This window comes from Cladophialophora yegresii, assembly GCF_000585515.1.
Source record: "Cladophialophora yegresii CBS 114405 chromosome Unknown aczIN-supercont1.1, whole genome shotgun sequence".
NCBI lineage: Eukaryota > Fungi > Ascomycota > Eurotiomycetes > Chaetothyriales > Herpotrichiellaceae > Cladophialophora > Cladophialophora yegresii.
In genome coordinates, this window is record NW_006913045.1 from 2171653 (window position 1) to 2188605 (window position 16953).

Genomic DNA, 16953 nt, shown 5'->3' on the forward strand with positions numbered 1-16953 from the left:
ATCCGGACACAAATGCACGCAGATGTCGACACCTGAACCTGTCGAGGGCTCTTCGTCTTCATCGTCTTCAGCGGCTATACTACAGCTCACCAAGAGGTTCAGACAACTGGGTCGACTACCTGCTAGCTGGATCAAAGCCGGGGTATGTGCTCCCCTCAGGCGATGCGAAACAGTTGCTGACCAAGTGAACAGACCGACCAGTCCACGCCGGAGGAATCCTACCTTTGCGACACATGCCTGCGCATAGACCTTAGACTCGAGTCATTCCTAGTTCAACCAGATGAGAAGGACCACGAGTTCGAACGGTCCCATAAATTCCGGTACCTGGGAAGACTCTCACAGATTCGAACAAGGACTCACTGTCCATTCTGTCGACTAGTCCTTGAGATCGCAGATCGACCCTCAGACCAACGCAATCCCAGTCTGCATGCCGATGATGACCCGCTCTGCTATGCACGGTGGGTAGTGGATGGACAAGAAGATCTCGGGCCTGATCCCGACCGGCCAGGGGAACATATTTTCAAGCCAAAGACAAGACGGCTCCTGATATACAGCGACCCCCAAGCATTTAAAGATGGATATCTCGTCCTTTTGGCGGACGATGCTCCCACCCGGGAGTTCTTGGGACGTAGGATTACGTCTCCCGACCTGCTGGACCCCCACCAGCTGCGGCAATGGCTACATGACTGCGAGACAACCCATGGGATGGAGTGTGAAGAGTCGTTGGTACATCCCGAATTGCTGGGAGAACCGAAGGACGTCTTCCGCGCCATTGACGTCCACAACATGTGCATTGTCGAAACGCCGATGACAGCAAGATACGTGGCGCTGAGTTATCTATGGGGCAAGAACTTCAACCAGCTCTTTACCACATCCAAGAATCTCCCGAAACTGTCACAGCCGGGCGCACTCGAGAAGGAAAAGATCCCTCGAACGATCAAGGATACCATCAAGCTGACCAAAATGCTGGGCGAGAGATACCTGTGGACGGATAGCTTGGCGTTATTGCATGACGATGGCTTTCAGTATCATGACGACTGGGTATATGCCAGAGCTGCTCTCACCGTGGTGGCTGGCTCGGGAAAAGATGCGAACGCAGGGCTGCCTGGCGTGAGGAAAGAGTCTCGTACCTTCCATCAAGAAATCGAGCAGGTGAAGCCTGGCCTGCGATTGATGGTGTCGCATCTTGCGGAAGGTATGTTGTTTTCTGGCGAACCTAACGATCATCACTGACGACCATCAGATTACATATCCACATCCCAGTGGGATTCGCGGGCATGGACCTTCCAGGAGCGGATGCTCTCCCGGCGAGTCCTTCTTTTTGTGAATGGACGAATATACTACCAATGTCGACGGACGACGTACTGCGAGGACATTGAAATTCCGCCTGTCAACGGATGGTCACTGGATTCGATTGATATGCCGACCCGGATCTTTCGTGAGAAACCTTTTGTACAGTTCACTTCGGCAGTGGAACTATACACACGGCGCGAACTGACGAACGCCAACGACATCTTGAATGCTTTTGAGGGTATGCAGCTGGTGTTGGAGAAGCGGATAGGCGATCGCGTCTACTACGGCGCCTTGGAGACAATGATGGACCCGTCAATACTCTGGGAGTCGACCAAGAGGCTACATCGTCGGCCAGGATTCCCCAGCTGGTCATGGTCCGGCTGGGTTGGAGAAATCCAATGGAAGTATACCGAGGTGGCTCGTTCGTGGATCGAGTGGCACGCAGACCTGGCAAGCCACATCCACAAATTTCCCAAACAAGCCTACGAACGGATCTCGCCACCCATACCACGACCTAAAACCCTCGAACCGATGTCCAGCCACAGACTCGGCAGCTCGCTTCCGTTATTACACTTTCGGACGGTAGTCGTGCCATTCAGTCTCACCGCCCCTTCACTGATACACAAATCCGTTATATCGCCCTTGAGGAAGAGGCTTACAGGGCCGAGCGCCTTATCGACGGTCCGCCCGGCACCAGCTGACCCGGGCCTGATCCGCGCGGGTATCGCAGACCGCAACGGCCTATGGTGCGGCACCATCGACCTGGACGTGTCATGGATGCCTCGCGTGGGCCAACCGCTCGACTTCCTGGTCATGTCACGAGTTAGCCGATTCACTGATGATGAGCTTGCAATTTGGGAAGGGACAATGCCTGATGACATTGAGGAAGCCTTGAGAAAGAGAGATTACGGCGTTTATAATGTCTTGCTGGTTTCTCAGAAAGATGGCGTTTACTACCGCGAGGGTTTGGGACGGGTTTTGACGGACAGCCTGGAAAGAGCGCCAGACCCGGGACCTGTATGGAGGGATATTGTAATGGGCTGAGGGATAGGTATCATGTATCAGGTATCACATTCCAGGGCCTTGAACACAGTCATGGACACAATCACAGTCACAAGGATGCACTTCTTATCGCGTCAGAGGCTTAGCGCCCATGGGCAGCACCTTTTGGAAATCAAAGTAGCAACCCAGCCACAACAATAAATGTATTTCTGACGTTGGGTAGGGGGCAATTGGCGTTGTTATTGTCAACCCGTAGCTGTCATGGTCGTATATTTCTTGCTGCTATTGGTGATAGCCAGATGTTCTTGGTCAAGTAGTGTGGCATCATACTTCCGTAGGCAGACAGGGCGTACAGCCATGGAAATATCTCGTTATTGGCGGAGGACAGGCCTCCGAGCGACATGGTGAGAAAGATAGAAGTTGCTGGCGGAAGGCGGATGTTTAGTGAACAGAGACAGATAACAGTACCGGCGGAATATCTCAACAGCCCTAAAAGACAGAGTGCTCCTCCGTACTCGTAGTGGGAACCTTCGCCGGACAAGATTTTCCGAAGGCCGAAATCGCAGGGCTGTTCGTACTCGTATTTCATGGCTTCCCAGTTGGTAGCAATTGCAACCTTGAAACTCCAGACATTTGGCCGACCGCCAAGGAGTGCCGAAGCTATCTTTGACAATCTTCACGCGACGTTGTTGCTCCTCTTCCCTTCACGGACTGTGACACAGTCTTCAAGAGCGTGACCACGGAACATGAGGCCTTCGCGGCCTGCTACTTGAGAGAGTTGGCGTCGATACCTCAGCGGGCCTCTGGACGCCCCCAGAAGGATGCGGCTCCAGCTGCTTCAGCTCCGATGAACGCTGGAAGACAACAGCAGCCAAGAGTGAAATCATTTACCTCCTGATCCTCCAAAAGCATGTCAAGCAATAACTTGACGCCCTTCAGCAACTCGAGCGGACCCCCAGTTACGCACGTCAGCTGCGTGTATGCGGTGTCTGGTACCTACGGCCTTCTCCCGCGGATTCTCTACTACGTGACGCTTGTCTTTGCCATCTTCGGCCGTCGCTCCGAATGGCTCGTCATTGGCGCCCTGGTCAGCGCACTCACCTACGCAGGAACGGCGGCAATCCACATCATGGCGCTCGTGACATCCAAAGCGGACGTTTTTGATCTCGACATCATGGCTGCCTGGGCGGTCCTCTCCACCGGCGCTCTGGCCTATATCGGGATCATCCATTGGAGTTCGACACTAAGAGACTCGCGGGCGAGGGTCGTGATGATCTGCTGGGGTATCTTGGTTGGCATCGGCCTGGTGTTTGGAAGGGCCGAGTTGTTCGACACGGAGTTGACATCCCCCGAACCAGCCTGTTACTCCGCGACAGGGACGTTGTTAGAGTCCCCATTGCAGCTGATCGACCCGGGATTCAACTGCACGTACAAGTGCTTTGACGTGGCGAAGCCGATGAGAACAAAATCCGAGATCCTGGCCGTTCCGCAACGCGTGTTGGACAATTCACGATACAAGACGCTCACCTATGTTCTTGTGGGACCCGTCCAGTTTGCCGCCTACGCGGCGCTGAGCATCGACGCGCAGGAACACACGCCTTCGCAGGCCTGCGTGAAGATCGTCATGAGCTACATGATCCAGCCGGGCCATCGCGAGCAGTTCGCAAAGACGGTCTACAAGGCCAGCATGGAGAAGTGGTACGGCGGGTACTTTGCCCTTTTGGGGTATGTGCGGCGGTCGCGGTGGACCTACAAAAAGTGGTTGATCTGCGGGTTCCTTCTGCCCTGGTTGTTTTTGGGCCTCGTCATTGATATCCTGTGTCTGCCGCTGATGGTGATCAACGTTGTCTTCAACGAGGTCACGCTGCTGGAGGGCGGGTACCCGACCAACGAGGCGGACATTGCCATCGGGCAGTGGGGTCCGATTGTGAACTCAATGTTGGTGCTCATCGCGGCCTTGATCAACAAGGGCATGGAAGTCTGGGAGAGGAGGAAGAAGGCGAAGAAGAAGCTCGACAGTGTGGTAGCAGACACGGACGTTGAATCAAATGCCACGAAGAATGAACTGGCCACGGACAGCGCCCAGGAGGTCGGCGTGGTCAAACCCAAATTGGCGCACGTTCAGACTCTACAGGATATGGAGGATCTGATGAACCGGTCCAAGTACTGCGTATAATTACGCCTACATACTGTCCACGTGGTCTGACTGTCTTTATCGATGACCGAGTGAAATATACAGCTGGCTGCCTTTACGTATAACTGGCGCGTGTCTAGGTGGATCTAGGCTGGGGTGATTTTGCAGGCTTGGGCGAAGAGGGTGCCCGACACTGTGCCTGACTGGACTGGACCGGGCTCACTGGACGATGACGGCTCTGTCGGATTGTTTCGTGCCAGCAGGCCAGGGGGCAGAAGTTGATTACCGGGGACTGAACCTCGGTCGATTTCTCAGATTCATCACCTATCTTGCATACACTTTCCTTGACTGACTGTTTTCTTGTCTACCTGTCGTATAAGAGGCTTGGAGACGGCCAGATGCAAGCTATGTACCACTTGCCGTCTGTTGTCCCCCTTTATCTCCGCGTTGCAATTGTATGCACCACTAGTTTCCCTCGTTGTCGCCATCGACTTGGGCAAGATGTTTACTTCTTCTCGGCCTGCGCAGCATCGACATGCTCAACTGTGGTTCCATGGGCCGCCGCGCCCTTCTCGACGTCTGCGCTGTGGGAGGTCCTGGGCACAGCGCCCGCCTCGGTAGCCACCCGATGCACACCGTCCCCATGATGACCATGCTCGTCCACAATGAGCTCGTGGGTACGGTGATCGACATGAAGATCTTCGGCATAGACCGCCACTTCGTCTCCGAACAACTTGGCCATCTCTTCAAGCGGGATGTTCTTGGTCTCGGGAAGGTAGAAGTATGTAAAGAACGTTCCAAGGCCAGAAATGATGATGAAGACGAGGTAGAATTTCCAGCCGATGTTGGCAAAAGCCTGTTAAGCGAATCTGTTAGCCGTTGTTGCAGTCCACAAATGGGAGTGGTCTCTTACCGTGGCGGCAACTTGTAGGTATACCAAGTCTGTCAGTGCAATGACCGCGATACTGAGAGACAGGCCCTTGGCCCTGAGGTGGTTGGGGAAAAGCTCGGAATAGAAGACCACGCCGGCCACGTCGACACCGATGCTGTACACCAGCAGGAAAAGGTACGCCGCCGCCACACCCATGCGGAGGCCCGCCTTGTTGGTGCCTTCTTCCGCAAAGGAGCTGACCATGGCCGCTTCGAGGATGAGGCTGACGCAACAGCCACCGACACCGAGAATCAGTAAAGGTTTGCGGCCCGTCCAGTCCATGATGAGAGCTCCTATGAGGTTGCCGATGATGCCGACAGTGATCCAACCACATTGGAAGATCAGCTGGTACAAGGTATTATAACCCAGAGCTGCGTAGATGGTCGGACCTGAAGGATGTTAGTGGATGCCAGAAATGTGACGGGGATTGGGATTGCGGTTGTCGCTCGATAACGGACTTACCGTAATTGTTGAGGACCAGCACGCCCGTCGATTGGCCAATGAATGCGAAACCCATGGCCATGATGGTTCGCTTGCGATAGCTAGGACGTCGGAACATCTCGATCCAGCCGGGCTCCATGGTCCGATCTAGTTCGGCTTGTTTCGACATCTGATAGAATTCTCCACGGGCGAACTCATTGTCGGGGTCATTCTTGGAGGCATGCAGCTTGAAGACAACCTCTTTTGCCTGCTCAACCTTGCCCTTCATGAGAAGATACCGAGGTGACTCTGGAATGATAAAGCACACCAGCATCATCATGAAGGGCCAGATGAGTGCAATTCCCAAGGGCCCTCGCCACTGCGTCTGGGGATCCTCAATGTAGTAGAATGCGAGGCCCATGTAGGAAGCAAGGCCATAGCCCAGCGCGATATTGACACCGTTCATGCCCACCATCAGACCCCGGAGACCTGGAGGTGCCAGCTCCGCCGAGTAGAAGGGCGCTGTCATCTGTCAGGAACAGAAAATCTGGGAGGAATCAACATGATTCGACTTACTGACGGCAAGATATCCCCAACTTCCACCACCAGCGAAGAGTCGAGCAATGATGAACATTGTTGCGTTCCTTGAACCACAAAGCATTGCACCGCCGAACAGCGAGAGCAATCCGCACTCGTAGAAGGCGGCCTTGCGACCCCATCGGTCCGCCACCCAGCCGGCGATGAAGACATTGATGGCAGCGCCGGCTTGGAAAACTCCTGACATTGCTCCAATCTTTTGGTCAGCCCCGGGTGTCATCACGGGCGGATCCTGGGTGACATCGAGTAGGCCCATATAGACCAGGAAAGATGGTTGTGCGAGCGTGACACCGATAATGGAAGCTGGATAGCCGAAAGCTATCTGCCCCAGAGAGACCATGAAACAAATGAAAAAGTTCCATCCGCTCCAGTGTCTTTCCGTCCCGAAGGCCATGATGGGCTCGTGTTACGCGGCAGACAAGTCGGTCCAGGGACAGCGTGGTTGGAGGCTCGAGATGGTTGAGCCTTCCTCGAAGAGAAGAGGAGACAGGTAGCTAAGTAATATACCATGATTCAACATCTTCATTCCATCAATAAGTCCCTCGGATATCACTGGATCCAGGCACCCTTCAGCCGAGGTGGATGCCGCGGTTGTCGGCTAGCAGAGTCTTGTCAGGACCAACCGCAGGTGGTTGGTTCGATCGTTTCCGCCGTTGTCTTTAGTTGAACTTTCTCCACAGTCAGGGCAGCCATGTGTTCTCCTTGTCAATGCCAGATCATCGGAAATGGTCGAGTCCAGACATCTTCAGTGGGTCTGAGTTGGTCTGCTGCGGCGTTGGAGATGGATCCGACTGGCAGCTTCTCACAGATGTGGAGGCAACGGTTCTGTCAGGCTATGCCTCGAAGGAACTCCTGTTGTCTCGCAAACAGTGGGCCAGAAGTTCGAGATTTCGAGCTTGCAGCGAGAAGCAGGCATTAAGCGAATGCTAAGAAAGGCGGAGAGACTTTGGGGAAGCTTTTGACTTTGCGGGGAGATACTTCGTATGCTAGTCCTGAATCAGTCATTCATTGTCGTGGTCCCGCGACGGCCAGTCGCCGGTCACGTTGCGCAGTCCTTCAGCCGGGAACAGGTTGATGTAAGGGAGGAGCAGTCTTGCCAGACTGGCACCACAGAACAGAGCCGAGAACATCCTGGGCCTTGAGACGCTTCGCGAAGCGTTCGAGAGAGGTGAGCCACGATCGATTTGCAAGGGGTCGGGAATTTCTTGCGATGGATTGAATATTGTGTTGTGGCACACGAAGCGAGCCCAGCCCTGGGTCTGGAAGCATGAGCATCGACGACGAGTCAGTTTGCAATGACTCTCTGCAATTCTTCCACCTCGATGTACCGTAGATATCTGCACGCTCTATCGCCAAATTCGTGTTAGGCGAACTTGACTGACGCGTGGTTCGCCTCTTGCTCTCGTCCTGGTTAGCATCACCCTCACCGAGGTAGCGTTGAGGCGGTCATTCGACACATTGATTGGTTCGGTCGATGGGAGATCAAGTGCATCCAAAGTCCCAGAATTGGATTTCGCAGTGAGTAGGACGAGCACCAGATGTGAGATGTGTTATCTGAAATCTTCGCGATTGGGGGGTTGTCGCTTCTTCAGGGACAGCTTTTCCGGCAATCAAGAAATCCTTCACAAGTCCTGGGATCTTCGAGGACGAAGGGTAGGTACAATCTGTTATGAAGAGGTCAGCGCACGTCCTTATGGCTAAACGCACACCAGCTTGGTGTTTATCAAGTGATGAATGATGGATTATCAGTCTAAATGTAGCTACCCAGCTAAATATCTGAAGACAGCACTCGTGCCAAGCACCTACCGCACAGCACCCTCAAGTGGTAGGTAATACTGCGTGCCTCCTGCCACCACAGTCATCGACCATACAACGACATGAAAAAAGAAAGACAAAGGCAATGGTGTGGTGTCAGGATGAAAGCTCACGGGTTGGGCTAGATCTTTCCGTGGGATCATCCCTCCAATATGAAGTGGCTATAAGACGGGCATGTTGTCCATGATACGGGGGGCGCATACCGAACACACCTGAGAAGGTGCCTGGACCTGCATGTCTACGGTATTTTCGATTCCCGATTACCAGGTAAGTACCGTCGCCGTTCCGACTTTACGGCCACGTTTCCTTACTGTGGTAGACAGCGATCTTGGAACACCTGTCCTCACTCACCTGCGCGCTGAAAACCTGATAAGACTCTCATCGTCCCTGTGGCTATATTTCATTCATCAGCAAAATGGCGTCCGTCTCCACACCGGCTTCAGAAGCAGTTCATGCCCAACTCAAACACCTCTACCACACCTACCGCCACACCCTGCACATACCTTCCAAAGCCAGCTTCTTCAGTCCAACATGCATGCAAGTCTGCCGCACCAATCCCAGCTACGCCGCACTCAAGCGAGACACTATCATCCAGTATCTCTTGGAGGCCGCTGGTTTTCAAGACGTTGAAAGTTACGAGCGTGTGCAATCATCTTCTACCGCAACAGAGGCTGAAACTGTCGAAGCCCCGAATGATGAAAAGCGTTCAGCTCCCAGCGATATCAAGGCACTGACAGGGAAGAGCTACTACAGCATTCGCCCACTCAAGGCAATCGAAGAATCGGAGGTACTTGCCGAAGAAGTCGTCGCACCACTGGGCATGACGCCGTCGCAGCTCGACGAGCTGACACAGTCCGAGAACTGGATCGGCATGAGAGTGGATCTCTGGGAGGACAACGACAACGACAACGGCGATGGCGCGGGCCGATTGATCAAGGTCAAGTATTGGTGGCGGCAAGAGAACGTGGACGGAGAACTGAAGTGGTTGCAGTGCCTGCACGATATCATGAGTATCGGTGAGAGGGACGGGAGTGAGGGTAAGGAAGGGGACGTCTTGGAATGAGATGAATGCAGATATCACTTCCATGCTGGTGATATGGGCTCCAGGGTCACTTCCGCTTTGCTTTGAACGAACCCGAACACACAACCAGGCGTCAGGCTGCTTCTGCAGGTCCTGTAGGTTTGAAGCTTCACCGCTACATTTTCTTTCTCCTAGCTGGCGCGAACCAGCTGCGAAGCTCTGCAGCGTCTCCGGCTCACCAGTACTTGTGGTGCAGGTACTTTCGCGCCGAGTCCGGCACACTGGGCGGATGTTGGTTTATGAGTAACACATCTGAGTGCAGTAGCCGCTGCCGTGCGGGGAGAAGTCGGCGAGGCTGAAAAAGTGGCGGGCCGACCTCGGCGGGGTTTCTGTCTAGCCCACCATGATCTTTAGGCTTGTGCAGGGACAGCTCCAGGTCATGCACCGTCGGTGCTTGATCGGGTGGCGGCAAAATTTCCATGGCTGCGAAGGGGCACGGCCGCTGCGTACTCTCATACTCGTACATTGTCGATTCTTACAAGCGCAACCCTGATATCTGACTACCAGCACATAGACCACCCCAGCCTGCGCAAGAGGTGACTCATATTTGAGTACATAGTCCTCCTCTCCTTCTACCTCTTCGTGTGCCTCTTTGCCCGCCACTCTCGTCTCTCTCAAAGTCCTCTCAACATGGCGGCTGCAATAAAACAATCATTTGAGAAATGCAAGCAAGAGGGCCGGACTGCCCTCGTGGGCTACTTCACGGCGGGGTACCCGACTGCTGCAGAAACACCTGATATCATGCTGGGCTTGCAAGCAGGCGGTGTCGGTGAGCACGCCCTCTCCCACAATGAGCAGCTATGAACAGTCCTGACTCCCTTCCAGATATTATTGAGCTGGGGCTACCCTTCACAGACCCGATTGCCGACGGGCCCACCATTCAGAAGTCGAATACCGTTGCGCTCGCCAATGGCATCACCGTGTCCAAGTCCCTAGATTTTGTTCGCGATGCTCGAAAGAGAGGTCTCAAAATCCCGGTCTTGTTCATGGGCTACTATAATCCTTTGCTCCGCTACGGCGAAGATCGCATGCTCAAGGACTGCAAAGAGGCGGGTGTCAATGGGTTCATAATGGTCGATTTACCGCCGGAGGAGGCAGTCAGGTTCAGGAACAATTGCACCAAGCAGGGTCTGTCGTATGTGCCGCTGATTGCACCTGCTACGTCAGAGAGGAGGATGAAGCTGCTGTGCTCAATCGCCGACTCATTCATCTATGTGGTGTCGAGAATGGGCGTCACGGGCGCAACGGGCACCCTCAACACCAAGCTACCAGAGCTGCTGGAGAGGGTTCATCAGTACTCGGGCGGAGTTGCAGCAGCTGTCGGCTTCGGCGTGAGCACCAGAGAACACTTCCTCAGCGTCTCGCAGATTGCCGAGGGTGTGGTAATTGGAAGCCAGATTGTCACAGTACTGGGTAACGCGAAGGAAGGCGAGCGAGCGAAGGCTGTACAGGAATACTGCTCGGAAATCACGGGCAGAAAAGTGGGCGAATTCAACAACACCAACGGTCTGACGAGAGAGGTCGGCATCGTCGAAACAATGAACTCGGCAAAGGAGCCTAATGCTTCGGTAAACGGCATCAATGGTCATCAAGTTCAAGTCGACAAGGTGATTACCGACGCCGATGTCCCGTCGGAGCCGGGCCTTGCAGATCAGCTCGATGCCCTCAACTCGGCCACTAATGGCACGACCCCCAAACCAGAGGCTATTCCTGCTCAATTCGGCCAGTTTGGCGGTCAGTATGTCCCTGAATCATTGATGGACTGCTTGGCCGAGCTCGAAGATGGCTTCAACTCGGCCAAGAATGATCCGGAATTCTGGAAAGAATATCGCTCACACTACCCGTACATGGGCCGGCCTTCGTCGTTGCACTTGGCCGAACGACTGACCGAAAAGGTTGGCGGTGCTCAGATCTACCTGAAACGAGAGGATCTGAACCACACGGGAAGTCACAAGATCAACAACGCTCTGGGCCAGATCTTGATTGCCAAGCGACTCGGCAAAACACGAATCATTGCCGAGACTGGTGCAGGCCAGCACGGTGTGGCAACCGCGACCGTTTGTGCCAAGTTCGGCATGGAGTGCGTGGTGTACATGGGTGCTGAAGATGTGCGACGGCAAGCCTTGAACGTCTTCCGCATGAAACTTCTCGGCGCAAAGGTCGTGGCAGTTGAAGCTGGATCGCGCACGCTTCGAGATGCTGTCAATGAAGCACTCCGAGCCTGGGTCGTGGATCTCGATACGACTCACTACATCATTGGTTCTGCCATCGGACCTCATCCTTTCCCTACCATTGTACGCACCTTCCAGAGCGTTATTGGCCAGGAGACAAAGGAGGGGATGAAAGAACTCACGGGTAGATTGCCCGATGCTGTGATTGCCTGTGTCGGCGGTGGTAGTAACGCGGTGGGCATGTTCTTCCCGTTCAGCTCGGATCCGTCCGTCAAGTTGATTGGGGTGGAAGCAGCGGGTGAAGGTGTCGACACAGGCAAGCACTCTGCCACTCTAAGTGGCGGCTCCATAGGTGTGCTTCACGGCGTGAGGACTTATGTGCTGCAAAACGAGCACGGGCAGATCAGCGACACACACTCCATCTCCGCGGGTCTGGATTACCCCGGTGTGGGACCCGAGCTGTCGAGTTGGAAGGACAGCTCAAGAGCCAGCTTCATCAGCGCCACGGATTCGCAGGCATTGATTGGTTTCCGGACCCTCAGCGAGGCGGAGGGCATCATTCCCGCCCTGGAATCAAGTCATGCTATTTGGGGAGCCATGCAGGTTGCGAAGGAGATGCAAAAGGATCAGACGCTGGTGATTTGTTTGAGCGGACGTGGTGATAAGGATGTCCAGAGCGTCGCGGATGAGCTGCCCAGGTTAGGCCCTGGTATTGGCTGGGATTTGAGGTTCTGATTGCCGTTTGCCTACTGGGGATGAGACCGAAGTTGGCGCCCGGAGTATGCATAGATGACAGTGCAATGAATCGATGCCTGCCATAACGTTTCCAAGCCACCTGTCTGCTTTGTTCGGCATTGAGTGCGCCGCTAGGTGAATGCATCAAAATCTTGAGGCAATATCATTCTTCAGACGATATCGCGCCGGATGCGTAGGCTCGCTGACGAACTGGGACTCTGATCTACACAGGTACACCAGGAGACCAGCTCACCGGCTACACTGGCCAGAGGTAGACAAGGTTTGCCAGCACATACAGTGTACAGTACAACACCATCGCGGACTGAACGCCCGCGTCTACAATTTTGTGTAAGACGGAGGAAATTGACAACCCCAGCTTGTAATTTGCTTGAGTCGCTCGCTTCAAGTCCTCCCCGTACTTGAGGTTATGCCTCCATCGACCACCAATTTCTGCCCAGTAATATACCCTGCCGCCACGTCACTCGACAGGAAGACCACCGCGTTAGCCACATCCGTTGACGTTCCCATTTGGCCCGTGGGCACCTGGTTGTGTCTCGTCTGCACCATGCCCTCGTAATCTCCGCCGGCGTACTTGTGCGCCAGCGTCTGCACGAGCGGCGTGAACATCAGGCCCGGCAGCACGGCGTTCAACCGCACGCCCTTCTTCGCGTACATGACGGCCGTATGTTTAGTGAACTGCGTGACCGCGGCTTTTGTCGCCGCGTACGCAACCTGCGGCTTGCCCGCATACCGCGTCGACACCACACTGGAGATGCTAACGACAGCACCGGCCCCCTGGGCCTCCATGATGGGCAGCACGAAGTGGCTCGTCAGGTACACGCTTTTCAGATTGAGGCTGACCTGGGAATCCCAGACCTGCTCGCTCATCTCGACGGGGCCACCTCGTTCGCTGCGTCCGACGTTGTTGACGAGAATGTCGATGCGGCCGTGCTTGGTCATGCAGGCCTTCACGAACTTCTCGACGTCTGAGGATTGGGTGACGTCCGCGGTGACCACGTCGACCACGGCGTCGGGCACGAGCGCCTCGATCCGTGACTTTGTCGTCTCCCCTGCCGAGAGGTTGATGTCGCACCCGAACACTTTGACGCCGTTGCGCGCTAGTGCGAGCGAGATGGCAGCGCCGTTGCCCCACTTGTCATTGTCGGAAGGACCATCTTGGCCGATTCCTGTCACCAGTGCGACCTTGCCACGGAGGTCGGGGTAGATTGGACTTTGGTCGGCGGACATGATGTAGCTGTAATCTGTGGCTGATATCACTTTTGAGGCTGACTTTATCTTCAGTTCTGCTATGTGCTGTCTTGTCTCGACTGTCCGGCATGCACACTCTGTGGTATCTCAGACTTGTTGCATTTGGTCCTGTGAGTAGCCAAATCGGCGCCCTAGAAGTGTACAAGCTCGGTATGACAATGCCTACCTTCACACGGCGAGAACGGCGACGGTATCGTACGCCGGCCACTTCCCGGTCGGCGGGGCTGTTGGCTTTCGAGACAGTCAGGAGGACTTGATGTTCGAGATATCCGAGACCCACGCTTACTCTGCATGCGTTTGAGCTTCTGGAGAAGCGTGGGGATGGAGTTGGCCACCGTGGAGAAGTTGGGGAAAACAACTTCAAGTTCGACCTCGCACGCTCGCTGAAGGGAGTCACCGCCGGGATGCCGGCTTTGCCTAGCGACTTCCATCATCCTGTTGAGATCAAGCGATTTTCCTCTGCACGGTAGTAAACATGGACAGAGAATATGTCGCGCCTCAACCTCATCCGGGCGCGATCACGTGTCCTGCAGTGACGCACCTTCCGCCTCGATTATTGCCGCCTCACTTCCATTTCACAGTTCCATACAGTAACGATTATATTCAACTGAGGCCACAAAAGTATTGATGAATGGCCACGCTGTATCAGCTCGACGGTCACTCTTCTACTCTTGCCTCGCTCTCTCGGCTCTTTTGCAAATGTCTGGTTCCGAGCTCCGACGTGTACAGCCATGCCGGGAAAAACCCATCCCACCACCTGCTAAGCGAACCTTGACGCGCTAGAGAAGCTTTTGAGCCGCGTCTTCGCAGCGTCTTGTTATGTCGACCCGAGCATGTGCTGGCCTCTCCTGTCAGAAGCGCTGCACAACTTAGGCTCCGTCCACGATGAGGCCTGTTGCGAGAACCTGGAAAGCTCTCCATGTCGATCAGACGAGCGCAACCTCGCGGCTACTGCATACTTCCCTGCAACCACGCCTCGTCTCAGGACCCAACATCTCACAGCCTTCCCCGCACGCTGCACTCGATATCCACTGTCCACTTCGTGCGGCCTAATTGCTCCTCGGATTCTGAATCCCTTCCCACTGACTCAGAGGCAGGGGTTGAATGATCTACAAGTTCTCCTGCCTATTCGTTCGGTCACTGGCCACTTATCCTCGGCTTCGGCCCTTGCAGTTGGGGATTCCATCATGGCGGTGATGGATCATCCAGGGCATGATAAGGTGGAAAACAGCGCAGGGAGCTTCCTACAAAACTATCTAGCTCTGGCACCTGCTTGACATCCGTCTCTTGGCCTGCTCTCCTTTACCTTTCTGTCTGCGAGTTGTTCGCTGGGTGATCTGCCCAGGATGTTGCACAAAATCATCGTCAATCAATGTGAGTCCTCCTTGTTCAAGCGACCATATCTTTTTGCCTGTAGTGGTCGTCAAGAGCTAACCTTTGCTCACAGACAACCTATGGGTCGTCATCTTCGTGGCCATAGGCACGATATCCACCGCCTATGGCCTTGCCATCATTGGGTCGACCGTCGGGCAACCCAACTTCTACTCGTACTTTAATCTAGCCGTGGCAGGAGAGCCCGGCTATGCCCATACCACCAACATGATCGGTGCCTTGAACGGGGTCAACTCCGCCGGTGCAATCGTAGGCTGCATTTCCCAGGCTTGGTCTGCCGACAAGTATGGCCGCAAACGAACCATGCAAATCGGGTCGGTCATTCTCATTGTGGGAGGCGCTCTCTGTGCTGGAGCGGTCGACATGGCAATGTTCCTCGTCGGCCGATTCATTGCCGGAATGGGTTCTGGCATCCTTGCATGTGTTGTTCCGATCTACCAAGCAGAAGTATCAACACCGGGTAAGTGGTGCCATTATCATGCCTTGCTTCCTGCTCAGTCGCTGACCGTACTTCCGCAGAGACCCGAGGAGCTATGGTCTGCGTCACTGGCATCATGTACGCGGTCGGCTACATGCTGGCTGGCTGGCTCGGGTATGCCTGTTTCCACATGTCGGCCACGGATCCAGCCGCGCAGTTTGCCTGGCGATTCCCCTTGGCATTCCAAGTCGTCTTCCCTCTTATCTTGCTCGCCGGAAGCAAGATTGTCCCCTTCAGCCCACGTTGGCTTCTCTCCAAAGGACGCCGCCAAGAGGCTCTCGACGTGGTCAAACGACTCCATGCAACGCCGGGCGACACGGAGCACGTCGTTGCTCGACGCGAGTTCTGGCTCATGGAGAAGCAGTACGAAATGGATGCAAGCATGTCCCGGGGCCGCCACGGACAATTCGCCGAGCTCTTCTCTACCCCCGCTAACAGAAAACGTACTTTGATGGCCTGCATTTTGATGTGGGGAGACCAGTTCTTAGGTATTTTTGTAATGACGAACTACGTAGGCATTTACCTCGCTTTTAAGCAGAACGAGAGCTCAAACTGACTATTGCTACAGGGAGTTTTGATCTACGCAAGCCTGGGGCTAAGCGGCGACATTCCCCTCCTGCTCAATGCCTGTTGGACCACTTTTACACTAATCGGCAACACCTGGACGGCATTGTACATCGACCGTTTCGGCCGCCGGCGCTTCATGCTCATCGGGTCCATCGGTTGCGTGGTATCTGTGATATTCCTCTGCGCCCTCACGGCCTCATTCCTCAACACGGACAACGAGGCCGGTCTCCGCGCGGGCGTCTTCTTCATCTGGTTCTACATCGTCTGGTGGTGTTTCTTCATCGACGCCACTCAGTACGTCTATGTGTCTGAGATCTTCCCCAACCATTTGAGACCAGCGGGAGTGGCAATGGGTCTGTCGGCCTTCTACCTGGCCAGCGAGGTCACGCTTGTTGCCGCGCCTGTGGCATTGAACGAAATCGGCTGGAAGTTCTACTTGGTGTTGATCATTCCGAGCGTCGTGGTGAGTACATTTTGCTTAGAGTTGTACCTGGACTTCTGTCTCAGTCTTGAAATGGCAGCAGTGTCACAGAGAAGAATAAGTGCTAACCAGAACGCCCTCGCCACTAGTACATCGTGATAATGTACTTCCTCTTCCCCGAGACGAAAGGCCGGACCCTCGAAGAGATAGGCCACGTCTTCGGCGACGACATGCACGTCGCGCACAACTGGTACGAGGCGTCCGAGGAAGAGAAGGCGGCAATCGAACAGCAAGCCCTCGAAGAGACCAAGGGCGGCCGCGTGCAGGAGAAGACCACGGCCGCTAACGACCTCGGGACAGTCAGTCAAGTCGAGGACTCGTATGCCGACAAAGGTACCACGAATGTCAATGAGAATGCTGGCAGGGAGTGATTTTTGCCTAGGCGCTAGGGTGGACAGCGTCACTGCTCTGTGCAGCATCAGACGAGGGGCAATTGGACTAGAAGAAGAAGCCTTAGACATAGATCCTGCTCGTCATGGGGCACCCAGTCAATCACAGTTGATTCTGAGGCGGACGAACTAAGTACCGGAAGAATGATTTCGGACTCATGAAGCCATAGGGTATAAGCAAGTCTGATACGGAGGACA

General features: G+C 54.7%; 7 protein-coding genes across 7 annotated transcripts; 5 read left to right on the top strand and 2 right to left on the bottom strand.

The window, feature by feature from the left end:
- Positions 1 to 22: 22 nt before the first annotated feature.
- A1O7_00767 (uncharacterized protein) lies at positions 23 to 2337 on the top strand (the record flags this gene model as incomplete). The annotated part of the gene is made up of 3 exons (XM_007754808.1): positions 23 to 142; positions 193 to 1195; positions 1244 to 2337. The coding sequence occupies 3 exons, from the start codon at positions 23 to 25 to the stop codon at positions 2335 to 2337; spliced, it is 2217 nt and encodes a 738-aa protein (XP_007752998.1).
- An 868-nt stretch (positions 2338 to 3205) lies between these two features.
- A1O7_00768 (uncharacterized protein) lies at positions 3206 to 4471 on the top strand (the record flags this gene model as incomplete). Its single annotated transcript, XM_007754809.1, has 1 exon — positions 3206 to 4471. The coding sequence occupies one exon, from the start codon at positions 3206 to 3208 to the stop codon at positions 4469 to 4471; it is 1266 nt and encodes a 421-aa protein (XP_007752999.1).
- A 463-nt stretch (positions 4472 to 4934) lies between these two features.
- A1O7_00769 (uncharacterized protein) lies at positions 4935 to 6771 on the bottom strand (the record flags this gene model as incomplete). Its single annotated transcript, XM_007754810.1, has 4 exons — positions 4935 to 5285; positions 5343 to 5749; positions 5823 to 6302; positions 6357 to 6771. The coding sequence occupies 4 exons, from the start codon at positions 6769 to 6771 to the stop codon at positions 4935 to 4937; spliced, it is 1653 nt and encodes a 550-aa protein (XP_007753000.1).
- Positions 6772 to 8607: 1836 nt separating this feature from the next.
- Positions 8608 to 9255, top strand: A1O7_00770 (uncharacterized protein; the record flags this gene model as incomplete). The annotated part of the gene is made up of 1 exon (XM_007754811.1): positions 8608 to 9255. The coding sequence occupies one exon, from the start codon at positions 8608 to 8610 to the stop codon at positions 9253 to 9255; it is 648 nt and encodes a 215-aa protein (XP_007753001.1).
- Positions 9256 to 9903: 648 nt separating this feature from the next.
- On the top strand, positions 9904 to 12179 carry A1O7_00771 (tryptophan synthase; the record flags this gene model as incomplete). The annotated part of the gene is made up of 2 exons (XM_007754812.1): positions 9904 to 10042; positions 10099 to 12179. 2 exons carry the CDS (start codon positions 9904 to 9906, stop codon positions 12177 to 12179), a joined length of 2220 nt encoding a protein of 739 aa, XP_007753002.1.
- Positions 12180 to 12581: 402 nt separating this feature from the next.
- A1O7_00772 (uncharacterized protein) lies at positions 12582 to 13427 on the bottom strand (the record flags this gene model as incomplete). Its single annotated transcript, XM_007754813.1, has 1 exon — positions 12582 to 13427. One exon carries the CDS (start codon positions 13425 to 13427, stop codon positions 12582 to 12584), a length of 846 nt encoding a protein of 281 aa, XP_007753003.1.
- A 1367-nt stretch (positions 13428 to 14794) lies between these two features.
- On the top strand, positions 14795 to 16737 carry A1O7_00773 (uncharacterized protein; the record flags this gene model as incomplete). The annotated part of the gene is made up of 5 exons (XM_007754814.1): positions 14795 to 14822; positions 14896 to 15300; positions 15360 to 15829; positions 15887 to 16348; positions 16456 to 16737. 5 exons carry the CDS (start codon positions 14795 to 14797, stop codon positions 16735 to 16737), a joined length of 1647 nt encoding a protein of 548 aa, XP_007753004.1.
- Positions 16738 to 16953: the final 216 nt, after the last annotated feature.